This window comes from Hevea brasiliensis, chromosome 16, assembly GCF_030052815.1.
Source record: "Hevea brasiliensis isolate MT/VB/25A 57/8 chromosome 16, ASM3005281v1, whole genome shotgun sequence".
NCBI classification, from domain to species: Eukaryota; Viridiplantae; Streptophyta; class Magnoliopsida; order Malpighiales; family Euphorbiaceae; genus Hevea; species Hevea brasiliensis.
The window spans coordinates 69,780,282-69,800,076 of record NC_079508.1 but is presented as its reverse complement, the minus strand read 5'-3'; the positions used below and the strand labels follow the sequence as shown (position 1 = coordinate 69,800,076).

At 34.3% G+C, this 19,795-nt stretch overlaps 1 protein-coding gene across 1 annotated transcript; it reads left to right on the top strand.

The window, feature by feature from the left end:
- The first annotated feature begins 1,482 nt into the window (after positions 1-1,482).
- Positions 1,483-3,087, top strand: LOC110656122 (protein ROH1-like). The gene has a single exon (XM_058138234.1). It carries the CDS (start codon positions 1,612-1,614, stop codon positions 2,788-2,790), a length of 1,179 nt encoding a protein of 392 aa, XP_057994217.1. The 5' UTR covers positions 1,483-1,611; the 3' UTR covers positions 2,791-3,087.
- The last annotated feature ends 16,708 nt before the right edge of the window (positions 3,088-19,795 follow it).

Sequence of the window (19,795 nt, the reverse complement as noted above, 5' to 3'; positions counted from 1 at the left end):
ATAGTAGATATTTAAATTTAATGCACACAATTATATAATTATAAGATAAAAAAATTAATAATAAAAAATTTATGTGATTCAATCATAAATTTTACATTAATAGATAAAAAAAATAAAATTTTACTATAATTATAATAAAAAGAGTAAGATATAATCATTTAAAATTTTTAAACTCTAATTTTAATATATTCTTTTAAATATTTTATAAATATATTATAAAAATATAAAATATAATATTTACGTTAACCCATATCTTTTTTAAATTTTATTTTTTATTTGAACTGAATTGGAATATAAAACTTTCAAATAAAATAACAATTAGAGTTCATAAAAAAAAGTTCACAAAAAAACAACGTAAAAAAATAACAAAATGGTTAAAGATAGGATCAAATAGTCTATTGGTAGCCGTAATAGTGTCTTTCAATGTTTGGTATTTGTCTACTCTAAGTTTGAATTATCCAGTGTAGTGATGTGGGAAGTTGGAAATTAATTTAACGGCAGAGATTATGTTGCAGCAAGAAATCATTACACACGTACTGTTTTAAAAAACAAGTAATCATTACACATGCAGTTGGCATCTTCAACTGTAATTAACGATAACAACGGCAATTAGCCATATATAAAAAAAAAATCAATAAAGAAAGAAGATGCCAATTGCGAAGGACCCATCATCTTTCCCTAAAACTAAAGTGGCTTTAATTTAGTAAACTTTAGTCTAAAATCTCATCCAAATGGTCGGTTGGATTATCATTACATGTGAATCATTTCTTGAAAGCACAAGAGAGACGACACAAGTCTTAATCACTTCATTTTTTTTTCTACTCTTTATCTCTATTTCCTGCCACAATTAACGCTAATAGCCAGTGTGTGAGGCACATGAGATGCCTCACAGGCCCAGCCAGAGAACCACAACATTTAAAATCCATACATAAATTTCAATAATTTGAATGACCCGTAAAGACGTCAATTTCACACGGACTGTTTGGTGAATCATACAAATCCCACAAAATCCCAAATTGGAGCCTACATGGGTGGGGCTGGCTAATGACCTTAAATCCATATGGGCAACACCAAGTCAATGTGGCCCATATTACTTTGTACACTAAAAAAAATTCAGATCTAAGTCTTCGATATAGTAGGGTCCACCAAGATATGATCAACAAAAGAACAAAAGGTGAACGGCCAGCAACAAAGTTGATGTCGAAGGCGTGCAAAGGTGATCGTGAGGTCGCATAGTAGGGAATCGAAGCGAGTGAGTCTATTACCCGGTCAAAGAGAGCTTTTACTTTTCCCTTTTGATGTTTTGTTGCAGTTGTATTATTATTATTTAATTATTATTTTTCGCTCTGACATTTCGACAAGATTGAAGAAGTAGAAAATAAGCCCCAGTGCTGCGCGTCCACAAGAAACGGTCTTGTCCTAGACAGAGAAGCCATACCCACGTATTTCTCTCGTATATATATGCCACCTAAACGTCTCCTGTATCTTGGGCTTCTCTCTGTGTTTGTTTTTTTTTTTCTTTGTCTCCTCTCTCTCTATTTTATCTTTCTTCTTCCTTTCTTTCTCTCAGTTTCTGACTTCTTATTATTGAGTTCAAAATCTTTAAAGAAAATGCCTGCAACGGAGTACCAGTCATCGTTTCTTAGGCGAATCAGCATCCGCCGGAACCAGGTGATCTCCATGGACGGCAACCATGAGCAGGAACTCGAGGACCTTGAGCTTTTTCAGAAGCACGTGGCTGATTGGTTCGCTGGTTTATTGTCTCCGTCGGAGGAGCTCATCTCCAGTGAACCTCTGATGTCTATTTCCTGGTTGAGGAAACTTGTGGATGTGTTCTTGTGCTGCGAGGCTGAGTTCAACACTGTTCTTATCATGGGTCGCGACCCTTCACAAATCTGCAAGCCACCGTTGGATCGATTGATTCCTGAGCTCATGGAACGAGCTGTTAAAGCTCTCGATATCTGTAATGCAGTGTCCAGTGGGATTGATTCCGTGCGTCAGTGTAAAAGATTCGCTGAAATTGCGGTCTCTGCTTTGAAGCAGAAGCCGATAGGTGATGGTCAAGTGAAGCGAGCGAGAAAAGCTTTGAGTTCCATGCTAACTGCGATGACAATTGATGATAAAGAGAATAATTGTAAGGGTGCCGAGAGAACGTGGTCTTTTGGGAGAAGAGGGAATACTGCAGGGGCTAATAAGGAACGAGCCGTGGGCAACTTCCGGTCTTTGTCAATGATCGTGGCTAAAAATTGGTCTGCGTCGAAGCAGATTCTAGCCATGTATTCCAATCTTGTAGCACCTCGAGGTGGAGAACCCACGGGATTGGCTTCACCTGTTTATATATTGAGCTCTGTTATGGTGTTTGTGATGTGGGCTCTGGTGGCTGCAGTGCCGTGTCAAGAGAGGAGTGGATTGGCTACTCATTTTCAGATTCCCAGGCACTTGGCCTGGGCACATAGCATAATTGCGCTGCAAGAGAGGATTGCAGAGGAGTGGAAGAAGAAGGAGAAAAAATGTTCAGCTGGGTTGCTGGAGGAATTGCAGAAGATGGAGAAGTTGGGGCAGAGCTTAATTGAATTTACTGATGGGTTCCAATTTCCGGGGGAGACGGAGAAGATGGATGAGGTGACGGCGCAGGTGGCAGAACTGGCGGAGATTTGTTGGAGAATTGAAGAAGGATTGGTGCCTTTGCAGATGCAAATTAGAGAGGTTTTTCATAGGATTGTTAGGAGCAGAACAGATATTCTTGAACTGGTGGACAATGCTGGCAAAGTTTCTCAACCTATAGTATAGCTTTGGCACACAACATTTACTAAATAGCAATCTTGAAGCTTGAAACAAGGGATATTTTAGGTAATTATGATCCCTGGTTCAAATTTGTTCATGGTTGTATGAACTATGTAAATGTTGAACCTAAAATGTGGATTTTCATAGGCATATTGCTCCAGCCACCAGGTTTTGTGGCGAAGTATGCATTTCTAGGTGTGAATTGTACTTTCTTGTTTTACTCGACCTAATTTCTTCTCTTGTGGAGTAGAGAAGTGTAAATATTTAATTTAAGGTTCTTTTTGTCCTTGAGATTGTTCAACAGATTCTTTGTTCTTGATAGTTTTAGTTTGTGGTGCTGGAAATTTGAATTTACTCAGGCTAACTCAGAAAGATATGATTTTTCTTCGCATTAACAAGTGTTTAGTACATCTTCAGCACAATTTAAAGCAAGCTTACTTCAAAAAATTCTTTGAAAAATGGTTGAATAGAATTCCTTCATAATTAAGTGTTTCTTCTTCTCATTTTCCATTCAATCTCTGGCAACAAAAGTAAGATATCAAATTATGAACCAGGGGAGAAAATCTGGACTTAATTAGGATGGAGACACAGTCAAATATCTTCAAATTGCCCCTTTTTATTCTTTTTTTGGAGGAGATTAAATGAATCATTACACATTAAACTATATAAAAAGTTATCCTTCTTAGCTGACCGTAAATAAATAATGAAAATTAATTCTTATTTTATGGCGAAAAAAGTAAAACACAGAAAATGGAAGTAACCTTTGTCCCACCACATTTTAATTAGTCCATTTGTGTATGTGTAGATAGGAAATGCACAAAGAATATAAGCTGTGTCCAATTAGTCGCCATTTGGGAGCTTTTGTACTAGTCTGATCTAAGCCTTTAAACTCAGCCCAACGACCCAACTTCCTACCATGAAAAACCCCAGACCCGGTGATAAATAAAGTCCTAAATATGACAGATTTTCAAGTAGAGAAATTTGCAGACCACGTATGACCTAAAAAACCTTCTCTTTGCTACACGAAGCTGATATGAAGCAAGTCATAGAGGGAGTCCCTTTGGTCAGTTTTCAATCACCATCTGATTCTCAAAGAATAGCCACCAGATATCCCAATATATCAAGTGGATTTCACTACGTCACCTTTTTGGGTTCAAGTGCATGGATTGGCACCAAATCAAATGAATAAAGAATATGCAGAGAAAGTAAGGTATTTGCAGGCAAGTATATCTTGCTCAGGATAGTGTTATGGCGTGTGTAAGTTATCAGAGAATGGAATTGTTGGTTGATATTGAGAAACCTTTACCAATAGGCAATAGGTTTCCAAAACCGAAAGAGAAATGGGAATAGGATTGGATCCAATTTAAATATGAGCGTCCTCCAGGTCAGTTCTTTTTTCCTTGGCAAGTTAGGCCATGTCCAAAGAAACTATTTCCCAAAACAACCAAGCACAAGATCCTGACGCAGATAGGCCACTACAATATGGATTATTGGTTGAAGGTGCAACCTAAAATGGTTATTAATTTAGAGGAAACTAATTCAAGGAATCCGTTCATGGTTTGTTCTACTTGTCGAAACAAAGGCAAGCAGATCATATGAGCTGGTAATTCAACAACAGTTCAGACACCAAAATGTGGGTGGGAATGCAGAATGTGTATTTCACATGACAAGGGATGGAATCAAAGAAGGGGAGGAAGCCCAACAGCAACGGGTAAAAACTAAAAACAACATAATTTTCAACAAATCCGAGAACCACAATCATGAGACCCCATGTGTCAGAATCCAAAATGGAGGTTTTTTTTCTCTGCAACAAGGTTCAATTAGTAACTCTTCTAGAGCAATGTTGAATGTTAACATGAGTATGGAGGAGCTACGAGTACGACTGCAGCCTCTTTCTATGTCCCCTTCAAACCATTTTTAATGCACCTCACTCACCATTAACCTAGATCAACACATTTCTGGGCTTCCCTACGTGAATGATGAGAGTCTGCTAGGCCATAATCATAAACAACTGGCCTAATATCTCTCCAACACAAAAAGGCCAAGATCATTTCGCCCATGTCCAGCTTGACCATGACGAGCCCATCAGTAAGCAGCTGGGATGTTCCTCTCATTGAAAGCCCATCATCATCTTATGAAAGTCCAATCAAATACCAATGCTTCTAAGCCCATTTAGACTTGGCAGTTGGGACAAGTGTTCAGCAGATTTCTTTGCGCTCTCTCTCCCTTTCACCAAAAGAGTACCAGAGTTGCAAGTTAGGACTTCTGAAGCAATCCATTGGCATTAGACCATGGATTAAAAGTCACTTGTTAACTTATTATATATACTCCATGAAATTCTTCTAACATTATTATTTTTATTTTAAATATATAATTTATTATACTTGAGAATGATATCCAAATAAAATTCACCAACCAATCACAATTTTTGAAACATTTTTGTTAGTAAAATTAGAAGTTGAATTAAAAAAAGAAACATTAGAAGTGCATTGATCTTTTTCATCCAATGAAATTGGAATATTGTTGTTCAAGTCAAAGATATGTTTGAGATTTGATATTGATTTTCTTCTCTTTTTTATTTTTTTATTTTTTTCCATTGAAGGACACGGCATCAATTTCGATTTCGGATGGAAGTGGTTGCGGTGGGGATCCCAATCCATCTATATATATTTGGATTTTGGTATCATTGTAAATAATTTAAGCTAATCGTATTACTCGTGCAATTATTTTTTATTTTATTTTAATAATATATTTTAATATTTATTTTTTATATTTTAAAATTATATTAAAATTTATTAATATTAAAATTTTTAATTAATTATATTAAATATAAATTAAATTTTATTAAAATTTTTAAATATTAATATCATAAACTCGTTCTAAATGATAAAGAATATGAATGAATGTTATTCTTATAGTCAAAAGGTAAAATGTATTTTTTAATATAATATTAATAATTATTAAAATAAATTTATTAAGTTAAATATTATTTAATAATAATAATAATTAAATTTATAATTAAAAAATAAATTAAAATAAAATTTCAAATATTTTATATTTTTAAATAAAATTATTATTTTTTTAATAATATTAAAGTGTTAATTAATGGGATGTAATATATATATATATATATATATATATATATTAAAACAATCAGAATTTCTCCATAATATCTTTAAAATTTATTTTTATTTTTTTTAGTTAATTAAATATATTAAAAAATAAATAAATAACTATATAACCAATTAATATTTATTTACTGCATAACTTATTGTGCAATTATTGACATGTACCCATGCAAAGCTATGCATAAATATGAAATTAAATATAAAGAAATACTAATATATATTATAGAGCTTGTCCATTAAAATATAAAAAAGTTATTGAAAATTAATTTAATTATATATTATTTTAGATTAGGATGAAAGGAAGTGTCGACTCCATGAAAATTAAATTATGTGGTATTGGAAATATATATCCATTGACCAAGTACTCTGAAACGATTTTAAGCTAAGATGGTGCATATATAAGGCTAGCAAGTAAGCTATTGGAAAGAGAGCTGTTAGCTGCCACTTATTTTACATTTATTTAGGATATTTGTTTAGAATTTTTGTGTGTATATCTATTCTTATCTTTTGTTGTATGATTCTGATATAATTTTGGTAATTTAGCTTGATTATGAACCTATTTATTAGCTGTAATTTTTTATATATATCTTTGATTTTTGGGGAAATAAATATCAGAATTCTTATTCCAAAATTTCTTAGTTCTTTTACATGGTATCAGAGCCATAGCTGATGAAAAGAAAAATGAGAGTTCTGGATCAGGGAAGAAAACTTCTAGTTCTTACACACTGAATTCAAATGACAACCCAGGTAACTTGATTACCCAAGTTCAGTTGAAGGGTGAGAATTATGAAGAATGGGCGCGATCTATGCGGACTGCATTGCGGGCCAAAAAGAAATATGATTTTATTGATGGATCTGTCAAGCAACCAGCAGATGACTCACTTGAACTCGAAGATTAGTGGACGGTTAACTCTATGCTGGTTTCTTAGGTGTTTGACACCATTGAACCGACGCTTCGCTCGACCATCTCTCACATGGAGAACGTAAAGGATCTGTGGGAGGATATTAAACAGAGGTTCTCGATTGGGAATGGTCCACGAATGCAGCAACTGAGATCGAATCTGGAAAATTGTAGGCTAGAAGGTCAACCGATCGTGTCCTATTTTGGAAGACTCAAAACGTTATGGGATGAAATAAACAACGATGATCAGATACCAGTGTGTATCTGTGCAGGCTGCAGATGCAATTTTACCATTGAATTGGAAAGAAAGCGTGAATAAGAGAGAGTTCATCAGTTTTTGATGGGCTTAGATGAAGAAGGATACGGAACAGTGCGCTCTAATATTTTGAGCACTGAACCCTTGCCTAATTTGAATCATGCCTATGCTATGGTTGTTCAGCAAGAGCGGGTGCGAACTATGACACGAACCAAGGAAGAAATAGGCAATCCTATGAGTTTTGCAATTCGAGCAGGTAGTGGAAATTCAGGAGAGATAAAGACAAATCCTCAATTTGTTCTTATTGCAACTGAGAGGGACATGATGCTGAAAGTTGTTTTCAGCTGATAAGTTATCCAGAATGGTGGGGTAATAGACCACGTGGAACTTCTGCTGGACGAGGAGGTGGTCAAAAGCGTGGCAATGGAGTAGGACGTAGCAAGGGAGGAGTTGCTCATGCCAACGCCACACAAGCAACTGGAGTTGATGGTGGGCGTGGAATTGTGACAGATTCAGATCGAAAAGGTCTTAGTGGATTAAATGAAGAGTAGTGGGCTGCTTTGCTGGGCATGTTGAATTCTTGTCAAAATTGTGGCAATGAGAGGCTGACAGGTACGCAGAGGATATTTCTTTGGATTATTGACACAGGAACTTCCCATCATATGACAGGAACGTTGGCATTTTTGAGTGAATTACGTGACATTGTGCCATGCTCAGTCGAGTTACCTAATGGAGAAAAGACCTTGGTGGTGAAAGAAGGAACTGTGTTGCTTGGAGGAGACTTGAAATTGCAACGAGTTCTTTATGTGCCAAATTTGAATTGCAATCTGATCTCTGTATCACAACTACTTAATGATTTAAATTTGGTTATTCAACTCACTAACAAAATTTGTGCTACACAGGACCTAAATTCGAGAAACCTGATTGGAGTAGGTGAGCAACGCGAGGGGCTGTACTTTCTCAAGGGAGTGACATCGGTACATGCTTGCAAGGTAACTAATGTGGGGTCTTTTGAGCTTTGGCATAAGAGAATGGGTCATCCTTCTTATAAGGTGGTAGAGTTAATTCCAAAAGCTAGTAGCATAATTAGGAAAACTAATAAAACTTGTGAAGTTTGTTTTAGAGCAAAGCAAACAAGAGAGATTTTCTTTTCTAGTGACAATAAAGCTGATGGTTGTTTTGAATTGATACATTGTGATTTGTGGGAACCTTATAGAGTCCCAACTTCTTGTGGAGCAATTTACTTCTTAACAATTGTTGATGATTACTCTCTTACTATTTGGATATATTTGCTGAATGGAAAACAAGAAGTAGCTTGTATTCTTAAAAAATTTGTTGTGATGGTTAAACGCTAATTTGAAAAAAATGTGAAAATTGTCAAAAGTGATAACGGAAGTGAATTTATGTGCTTGAAAGAATATTTTGATGAACAAGGGATGTTGCATCAGACTTCCTGTGTAGGAACACCTCAACAAAATGGCCGAGTGGAAAGAAAACATCGCCATATTCTTAATGTGGCAAGAGCCTTGTGTTTCCAAGAAAATTTACCCATAGAATTTTGGGGAGAATGTATACTTGCAGCCAGGTATTTGATTAATAGGACTCCATCTATGCTATTAAATGGTAAAACCCCATATGAGATGCTCTTTGGGAAAGTACCTTCATATAAACACGTTCGGGTTTTCGATTGTTTATACTATGCGCATAATCTGAATCGAGATAAAGATAAATTTGATAGTAGAAGTCGTAGGTGTGTTTTTGTTGGGTATCCATTTGAAAAGAAGGGATGGACATTGTATGATTTGGAAACTAAAGAATACTTTGTATTAAGAGACGTGGTATTCGCTGAAATAGAATTTCCATATGCAAATGAGAAAACAATGGGTGATAAACTCATTAAAAATGGAGTTGAGGAGTTGGGTGATGAAGTTGATGGTTTAGAGAACACCTTGGGAAAGGAGCACGATGAAAGTGTGGGTAGAGAAAGTGAGGTAAATCATGAAACGGAATAATTGATCCATGAAAACAGTGAGGGAGTGGACAGAGGTGAAGTTGTTGAAGAGCAACTAGGTAGGGGACAAAGGGCCAAGCAACTTAGTGTTCGTTTGAAGGATTATGTGACAAACGCCATCAAAACAAGCCCCTCGGTATGCTCACCTTCCCAATCTGATTCCTCAGGTACACCTTACTCTATAGCACATTATGTGGGTTATGATAAATTCTCTGCACAACACTGATTTTTTTGGCAGCCATTACTACAGGACATGAACCAAGCCCTTATGCAGAAGCAGTTAAGGATGAACGGTGGAGAGCAGCTATGAGAAAAGAAATACAGGCTTTGGAGGATAATGGTACATGAACAGTTGAAAATCTGCCATTTGGGAAGAAAGCAATAGGATGCAAGTAGGTATACAAAATTAAATACAATTCTGATGGAAGTGTTGAATGATACAAGGCGCGGTTAGTGATATTGGAAAATAATTAAGTTGAAGGCATAGATTATCAGGAGACTTTTGCTCCTACAGCAAAAATCGTTACTGTGCGTACCTTTCTTGCCGTTGCGGCTGCAATGAATTGGGAACTCCATCAAATGGATGTCCAAAATGCTTTCTTACACAGTAATTTGGAGGAAGAGGTTTACATTAAGATGCCGCCTAGATTTGCTTCTCAATCACCAGGGAAGGTTTGTAAACTCCGAAAATCTCTATACGGTTTGCAATAAGCACCTAGATGTTGGTTTGCGAAATTGGCTGCATCTCTGAAAGCTTATGGATTTCAGCAATTATATTTAGATTACTCTTGTTCACTTTTCGAGCTGGGACTGTTCAATTGAATGTGCTTATTTATGTGGATGACCTTATTATCTCCAGCAATGATGTTTCCGCTGTACAAAAATTCAAGAACTATTTGAGTCGTTGCTTTCATATGAAAGACTTGGGGAAGCTAGAATTTTTCTTAGGGATTGAAGTAGCCAGAAATTCGAATGGTATTTTCTTGTGTCAACGTAAGTATGCGTTGGATGTAATTTCAGAAGTTGGATTACTGGGTTGCAAGCTGGCTCAAACTCCTCTTGAACAAAATCACAAGCTGGCCCTTATCGAGAATGATGATGTGGATGACCCTGCTCAGTATAGGCGTCTGGTGGGACGGCTTATTTATCTAACAATAACTAAACCCGAGTTGTCTTATTGTGTGCATATTCTTGCTCAATTCATGCAACAACCGAAGAAAGCTCATTGGGAGGCAGCTGTTAGAGTTATGCATTATTTGAAAGGAAATCCAAGTCAGGGTATACTACTGCATGCCAATTGTGATCTCAAATTGTCTGCTTACTGTGATTCTGATTGGGCTAGCTGTCCTTTGACGAGACGGTCTTTGACCGGTTATTTTGTTCTTTTGGGTGAATCCCCTATCTCGTGGAAGACTAAAAAGTAACAGACAGTGTCTCGCTCATCTGCTGAAGCTGAATATTGATCTATGAGTACTACAACTTGTAAACTTAAATGGTTGAAAGGATTATTGAATTCTCTTGGTGTGACGCATACTGAACCTATGAATTTGTATTGTGATAGTCAGGCAGCTCTGCATATAGCTGCTAATCCTATCCATCATGAATGTGCCAAGCATATTGAAGTGGACTGCCATTTTATTTGTGATGAGATATTGAATGGTAACATTCGAACAGATTATGTACGTAGTTCAATGCAACCTGCGGATATCTTCACAAAGGTGTTGGGAAAGAATCAATTTAACTTTCTTCTTCGCAAGTTGGGCATTTGAGATCTCCATGCTCCAACTTGAGAGGGGGTATTGGAAAGGCAGCTGTTAGCTGCCATTTATTTTGCATGTATTTAGGGCCTTTTTTTAAAAATTTTTGTGTACATATCTGTTCTTACCTTTTATTGTATGATTATGATACAATTTTGGTAGTTTAGCTTGATTAGAAACCTATTTATTAGCTTTAATTTTTTATATATATCTTTGATTTCTGAGGCAATAAACATCAGAATTCTTATTCCAAAATTTTTTAGTTCTTTTACATAAGCAATTCCCTACTTTTTGAAAAGAGATTTAAAATCAAAATTTTCTTTATAAACTTTGACTAGGGCTACATGCATTTGACTTTCAAATTCTTTTAGCAAGCATAAAAAGTTATTTAAAAGAGATAAAAAAAATAAATAAAGCCATGATTAAATATATTTACTTATTCTCAAGAATTATGTATATATACTATATCTTTTGAATGTCAATCCTCTCGAATTGATTTAGAATTTTTATCTAATATTTTAAATTTAAATGTTTTATATAACTAATTATTAAAAGAAGATTTTTTGAATGATTAGTAGTTCAATAATTATTTTATTTATTAAAATTTATTTTTTTTATAATTAATAATTTAAAAATAATAAATTAATTAAAATAAAATTTTAAATATTTCATATTATTTTAGAAATTCTAAATATTTTATATTTTTAAATAAAATCAACTTAAATAGTTAATATTCTTTGTCAAGCGACATATATGTCAACAGATGTCTAAAAATGGTCTAAAAATGATAAATGATAAAATTTTAAATTAGTTACTTAAATATTTAATATAATTTTGTGAATTTATTTATATATTTTAACTTTATTATATATATTTATTGATATTAATTTGCTTGAGCTGAATTTGACGGACGCCTGTAAAGTAAACAAAAAAAAAATAAAGTTGAATTTTGAAAAGTTTAAATTCATTAATTGTCATTAAATTTAAATTTATCTTTATTTAATTTATTTAGATTTTAATAGGTTTGAACTCTATTTATACTTAAATCATTTATCAAACTCTTAAATCCCACTTGCATTTAACTAATTTATTAAACTTGTTAATTTTAATTTGATTTATCAAAATTAGTTAGTTAAGTCATTAAGAAATAATAATTATTTAAAATTTATTTAATAATAAATTTTATTATAATGATATCATTAATTAAATTATAATGACTACAGATTTTACATTAAATGTATTCATTATACTTTTAATTTTTACTTATAATATTTATAATTTAATTATTTTATAATTAATCAAATTATACACAATAAAATTAATATATTTCTCTCCATCTCATTTTAAGTGATATTTTAAAATTTTTCATTTTATTTACATTTTTAAAAAATTAAAAAAATATTAATTTTTTTAACTTTATTATTATTATTATTATTATTATTATTATTATTATTATTATTATCTCAGCGGGCTCATAAATTTATAAATGAGTTAAAAACTCTATGACTTATTAAATGGATTTGAAAATTAAGTATAAATTTAATTTATTAAATAAATAAATGGAGTTAAGTCGAATTTTTACGGAACTGTAGTCAGCCTCGTTTTGCGGTATAAGGAACAAATAAGAAGTAGCTATCCAAATAGTAGACCATAAACTTATTTAATTGTCATCTTTAGTGTCAGCATTTAATTACATGGAAGCGAAATTAATTAATTAATAATTAATTAATTAACATGTTTTCGTAAAACATTTTAAATAATTATTAGCCAATCCTTTCTTCTTGTTGCATTCATCCTTTTTTTTTTTTAATTTAAAATTTTTAGCTGATCTTTCCAACTGCGGAGTTGCACTAATCATGCTTACTCAGCTGATTAAAGTCTGTTTGTCTCAAAATTAATTTCGTGATACTAAAATAACATTATTTAAAACTATAATTAAAATTAATGAAAAAAAAAAAGTGAAGAAGTTGAACATAATTGATCTAAAAGGCTAATAAATTGACCCAGTTAGAGTTGACCAATTGGAGTTTAGAACTGGACAAAACCCTTCCATCCGATCTCGGAACCAAACAGAGGTTGCTCATCCGTGCTAAAAAACCTGACACCTAAAAAACCGAGTTTTGAGATCTCTGAGAATGTTCGGACCTATTTTGAGAGATCGAACAAGTCGAAGAGGTTGATACTCTTTGAGTTCAGGCTAAATGAAGATTACGCCATTGATCAACACTTAATTCCTAGCATAATCTAAGAATAATTACCATTACAATTTAAATAGAGAATTGATGAATATCTAGCCAAGATTTTATTTCAATCACTATAAATAAAGTAAAACTTCAGAAACAGATATACAAACAAAACACTCACTTCCATTATACTGAATACTCGATTCATAATCCTATTACTGACTTGTTCTTTAATTTTTAAGAAACCCTCATCTGGTCAAATTCAATATCTATGAAATTTATGGCAACATCAATAATAATACTTGAATTAAAGCTGGAGTTAATATTTTAATAATTTGTAAATTGAATTTTAGTAATTAATAAATAATTAATTTGATTAATTTACACTTATAAATAATAATTCTTTTAATCCAAACGTAAAATTATTTCGTGAATGTATAAATATATTTTGTGTCACGATAATGTAGTTTTAATTTCTACTCTAATTAATCCAAAGTATATTTACAAAGCAAAATGAACACACAATCAGGATTTTAGTTTAAATATGAAACTCTTTGTTTCAGGATTTCAATTTTAACTAATTACCACTACACCAACGTAAATATTTACCAGCTAATAATTTAATAAGTAAGATTATCTATTTTTAACAATGTATTAAAATATAATTAATAAATTTTAATTTAATAATATTAAATTATTTTTAAAATTATAAATTCTTAAATTTAAATTTTTAATGGAGCTAAATAAATAAATAATTTAGTAGTATATCAATAGCTATAATAGATGTAAAAATGAGTGAAGAAAAGCATAAAAAAAAAAAACAATTAATGACAAGAAATATTTAAAATTAATTTTTTTTAATAAGAAATTATAAATGGATACTGAATTTAAATTTAGAAAGTGAGTGATATACTGTCGGGTAAGTGTCGTGGCATGTTGAAGTACGCAATAGCTAAGATTTAACTTGAAGACTTGAAAATGGGCAAAGATCAATTTCCAGAGACCAAAAACAGCCAATCAGGGCTTGTTACTTACTCTGTTCATCAACCTTGCTAGTTTGTGGATATTATAGTTGTAACATTCTCAATCCTTTATATCATTTATCTCTTGCTTAAATAAAAAATTAAAATAAAAACCATTAAATTTTATGAATTAATTTAATATATTGCCATAAATAAAGTAAATCTCCCATTTAATCTGTAACACCCCTGATTTTTATATATTATTATTGGGCTTCGTGTAGGTATCCTCAATTCGCGGAAATTCGACAGTTATCCGGATCTGTGAATTTAGGCGAACATCCACTCTGGAAAAGTCTCCGATTTGGATCGAGATTTTGGCTACCCCACCATTTTTAGGCATCCCGAGCACGTTCCCGAAGTCGGAATCGGCAAAGGTAAACCCGAACCTTGCTTTTTCGTAATTTTCTAGTGCTTAAATAGGATTAAAAATCCATAAAATATTCGTGGTAGCTTAGAAAATTACGATTCTTTTTGCAATAGCTTAGTAATATTTCTAAGGACCGCAGAGCAAAGTTTTATAATTTTTAGAGCTTGTTTGGGCAGTTTTTGCAAAAATGATCAATAATAAGGACTAAATTGAAATTTTGCGTATTGTGATGGATAATTGATTTGATGGGCCCAGGAGGGGCTGTGTGATATGATTGAACTGTTGATATATGGATTGTGAATATAGAAGTGCGTTTTTAGCCCCTTGCGAGTTGGGTAGGTCCTTGGTATAGGGGAGACTCTGCCGGATTTTCGGCACGACTTAGGACGTAATTGGTCTTTTTCTTTGTTTGTATTGAGTCAGATTGTATTAATTAGATGTAATGTAATTGTCAGGTGAGCCGGGACAGCCTTCTTCCTCCTCCGCCCACCGCCACGTAATTTGTCGTCAAGTGCGTGAGTAAAATATTAATTTTAATTATAATTTCGATATTATTATATGTTCAAGATGCCCATGCATCACTTATATGAATATATTTATGTAGTTAAACTCTAGGCACGATTTATGTTGCATTCATAGCATTAATGTGCCATGAGTGTTGTTGTGGTAATTTGGAGCGCAGCGTGCGTTGGCGTGCGTGTGATATGGTGTGGACTATGGATAGGGCGGGTAGTCACGCTTGAGTTCTTCTGGGACCCGTTCCTTCGAGGGGTAGTCACGGCTTGAGTTCTTCGCTGGGACCCTCGATTTGGTTTATTAGCGAAAGTCCGCTTGAGTTCTTGGCACGCAGGTTGGATTTAAGAGAGGCATGCAGGATCGCCCCAATATATTATGATTGATGCTACGAGTGCGTGAGTGCTCCAAATTACCTTTTGATGCTATGATGTGAATATGATGTTAATGTTGCATTTCACTCTACAGTTGCATTAGTTTGAGATAGTTATAGAGATTATAGTTAAGATTGATATTTTACTCTCGAGTCGAACGCTCACTCTGTTCAAAAATTTTTACCACAGGAGGATATTTTATTCAGGTTAACTCGCTTTTATCCTTCGCAGGTTGTTTATCCATGTTTGTGTAATTTTAATTACTCCTAGAATTTCCGCATGTGTTAGCAGTATTTATTTGAATTTGGTCTGTAATATTTTTATCATGTTGGACCTGTAAACTTAAATATGTTATGCATGTTGATGGATTGGATGAGGGAGCTGAGCTCCCATTTATTTTATGTTGATGAGTATGTGGAGGGTGAGCTGAGCTCCCCAATTGAGTATTTATTGTGTTTACAGGTCGGGTGAGTCAAAAACTCCCCGTTGGAAAGTCCATTTTATGGCCGGACTCTGTCCGTTTGGTTTCTTGAATTTGGGCCCAAATGGGCCTTAGAGTTGGGTTAATGAACAGTTAGGCTTACTACGGGCCTCGGGGGCTTTAGGCTGGCCCAGGTCCTAGTGCCGGTCTGGCCCATAGGTTGGGTCGTGACAAATGTGGTATCAGAGCTTAGGCTCCAGATTCTTAGGGAAAAGTTGTCTAAGTGTTGGGAAGAGTCTACTAGGAGTCACATGCGGAGTATAGGATTCTGTTTCGTCTTTTCCTGTAATTCTTTATTTCTAGATTCTACGTTATACCTCGGGAAATATAAGATTACCTCAGTTAGTGTCTTGATTTTCGTGGAGTACACAGAAATGTGAAATAGAGTTAGTAGACATGTGAGATCTATCATGAGGATACGTACTCCAAGAAATGTTATATTTTTGTCAGTATGGGTTTAAATGGTGTGCCCATTTCGTGTAAGACACGAGTACATAAAAGTGAGTCTTAAAAGTACAGTTGCCCTAGATAAGGATGAGGATACCACTCGGCGGTCATCGGTAGATGACCCAGTGAATAAGTTTGTGATAATAGAAGATTCGGAGAGATAAGAAATTAGGAGACCTAGTGCATCAGACGTATCGTAGTAACTATACAATGTTCTCGATGTCCGCTCTGTAAGTCGCAGACTGATGCGATATGAGATTATTGTGTAGGCTGCGTGCATCCCCGTGGTGCTCCATAATGAGGGTGTTTGAGATGGCTTGTTTTGGTACGATTATGCGAGCAGAGTTCTATATTTGCAGAGGAGTTGGGAACTCGGCTAAGAGTCTAGAGTTAGAATATTGAAAGGTCACGGTTGGGTGATAACTAGAGTCGATGACTCGATTACTGACATGAGCTAGAGTTATATCAAGAGTTGCCATCAGACCAGAGGTTTCGGACTAGTTGCAAAGTAAAGGTGACACTTATAGAGTGAGAATAGTATACCTTGTGTGTATCAGTATGGAATAAGGTACAACTCTACTACCTAGAGAAGGTCGAAACTATGAATTGATGATTTATAGAGCTATGATATGATAAAAGAGTCATTAACTTGACATGGTTCTGGCAAGGTGGTAGATGTAGTACCTTTGTTGCAGCAAGTTAGGATATAGTCCTATCTTTTCAGAATGGATCGAAGGTTATTACTGATAATGATGACTTATGGAATAGTGTCCCAGATGGGACTGTAGAGTGTGGTAGAGAGTAGTTGGCTCGGGTATCCTGGAGAGGATACAAGTTCCATTATAGGAATCATATATAATCAGATCACGATGGATGTAAATCCTTTGAATTGGATGACGGGTTTGGGTGCCCGGAATCTTAAGTTTTGGCTAATTGAATAAATATAGAAAATAATAATAATAATAATGATAATGATAACAACAAATAAATAAAATTACTGCAGAATCAGTTCTCGAGGTAGTAAGGATATTATGTAAGCTAAAGGATAAGAATAGAGATCATACGATAAAGGTATGATTGTCATTTCCTGAGTTCTTTTGTAACTTCATATTGTTCAAAACAATAGTATAATCTAATTATAATAGTGTTAAGAGTAATAAATTAGCGAAGATAAATCACAGAAGGCCATTGAATAGAGAAAGTGCAGAATGAAAGTTTGGACAATTGATTGCAGATGCAATATAATTTAAATGCCAGTGGAAGTACTAGCTAGAGTGGTCAAATGACCAAATCTGAGTAGCACAGACATATGATAACGCGACAGAGACTCTGAAAGATATAGTCAGCAAGTACAGCTGTCATGTTAGGAAGAAGAATGGAACCAGGGATAGAATAGTTAAGTTCTATTTTGGATAAGAAAAAGGAAATAAATGAAAGGACAACCTAAAGGGCTAGTAACAAAAGGAACAAAGTTAAGATATAGGGTAGGCTAAGTGTTATTCTTGGCAAGGAGAATGACAAGGATGGAAAACCCAAAATGGGACCACATTAGTAAGAACAGTGATGGAGGTATGGAATACAATAATAATGAGTAAAAGCTAGAAGGTGTGCGATGATATTGTGGACTATCTAATTAGGCAGAGAAGAAGAAGTTAGTAAGTAGTAAGTTTAATAAAAGTTAATCTAAGGGATCAAAAAGGTATGATGAGAGGAAAAGAATGATAGATAATGACACAGAGGCTTTAAGTTAGACTTTTGAGATAGTGACAAGGTAGTTAGAGGTTCATTATGAATGTCAGGCAAACATTTTTAGTGTGATCAACAGAATCACTTTGTAGTAAAGCAATAACGACATGACAACAGTAGGGGTAGAACGAGAAGTGACAAGTCTGGGTGGTTATAAATCACTAGAAAGTTCAAGGATCAAACTAATGACCATAGATAAGATTAGAATTAGTGTTGGAAGAATTTATTAGTGAGAGAAATCTTTCAGGAATCAACAAAAGTTAAGAGCACAATATAAACGATGATAGATATGAATCATTGGTCGAGTATAAGTAAAGTTAATAAATTATAAAATATTATGTCAGGAAGGACAATGGTTCGGTAAAGAGTTCATGCAGATGACATCTTATAGGTAGAGCACAATTGTGCTAGGAGATGATGAAATTTGAAGAGAGACTAAGAAACATAGGTTAAACGTTATTATATGGACAATCGGGCGTAGTTGAATATAGAGGATATTTTTCTTTCTTTTCAAGTTTAGCTCGTGTTTTTGATTCCAGAGCGTTATATAAGGAGCAGAGACTGAGGCAAGGAGACCTAGTTATTTGAGATTTTGATAGGCACCAATTCATATACAATTTCCTGATATGAGAATGACAGTAAGTACATACCTGGTGTTAAGTATGAAAGGACGATCAGAGTAATGACAGGAGTTAAATTGAGTTAGCTACTAAGGCTTGCGACTGTTTTAAACTATGAGCTAGATGAAGTACTATTTATGGATGAGTTTCAATAGATGAAATTTTTGTTGATGGGTAATTTGAGGTTGAAGTTTAGAAAGCTATGGGCAGTATATATGATTATATTAAGGAGAATGAACACGTGAAGTATCTTGTTTGGAATTAAGGCATGACACATATTTCCTACAGCCGTGTTAGTTCAGATGGAACTTATAGTTTATGGGGCTCATATTCATCCAGGATAAGCAATTTCCTACTAAGGCTGGTAGGGAATGATAATGTTCTGATAGTTAAGTTGGAAAAAAGGGGATACAAGAAAAATTTTCTATGGGTAATTATAAGTGTTACATAAGGTGAAGAATGTGCTGGTAGGAGTAAATCATAGGGTTAGAATTCTCAAAGTAATGAAACTAGTAATCAAGATAAGACTAAGAAATAAAAAGAAAGTTAAAGTTGATGATGGGATAGACATCTTTGAAGGAAAAGGTGTAAGGATGAGATAGGACTAAAATTAAGGAATAAGTACAGCAGGTTGAAAAGATACCAACAATACCAAAAATAGGAAAAGGGAAGTGGATAAGATGCAAAGGACAGGAAGAGAGCTCGATAGAGTCAGTTATAATGATGAGGATAAGGAGTGTCTAACCACTGCCCCGGTGTTAACACTACCTATGAGCGATGAAGGATACAGTGTCTTGTGGCGCCTCGAGTTGGCCTAGGGTGTGTTTTGATGCGGATGGAAAAGTAGTGGCTTATGCTTCAAGGTAGTGAAGAGGTATGAGCAACTATCCCACCCATGATTTGGAAATGGCGGTGTAGTCTTTGCACTAAAAATGGAGACACTACTGTATGGTGAAGTGTGAGAGATATACACCGACCATAAGAGTTTGAAGTACATCTTCCAACGAGGGATTTAAACTTGAGACAGAGGAGATGGATGGAGCTTACGAAGACTATGATTGCACCATCGGTACCACCTGGGAAGGCCAATGTAGTAGCAGATGCTTTAAGTAGAAAATCTTACAGCGGTTTGGCGCATTTCACAGAGAAGAGACCGTTGATTCGGGAAGTACATGAGTTGATGGATCAAGGTTTAATCCTAGATC

What these genes read in the sequence shown, in the direction of transcription:
- LOC110656122 (XM_058138234.1), top strand. Translation starts at nt 1,612, where the DNA reads ATGCCTGCAACGGAGTACCAGTCATCGTTTCTTAGGCGAATCAGCATC.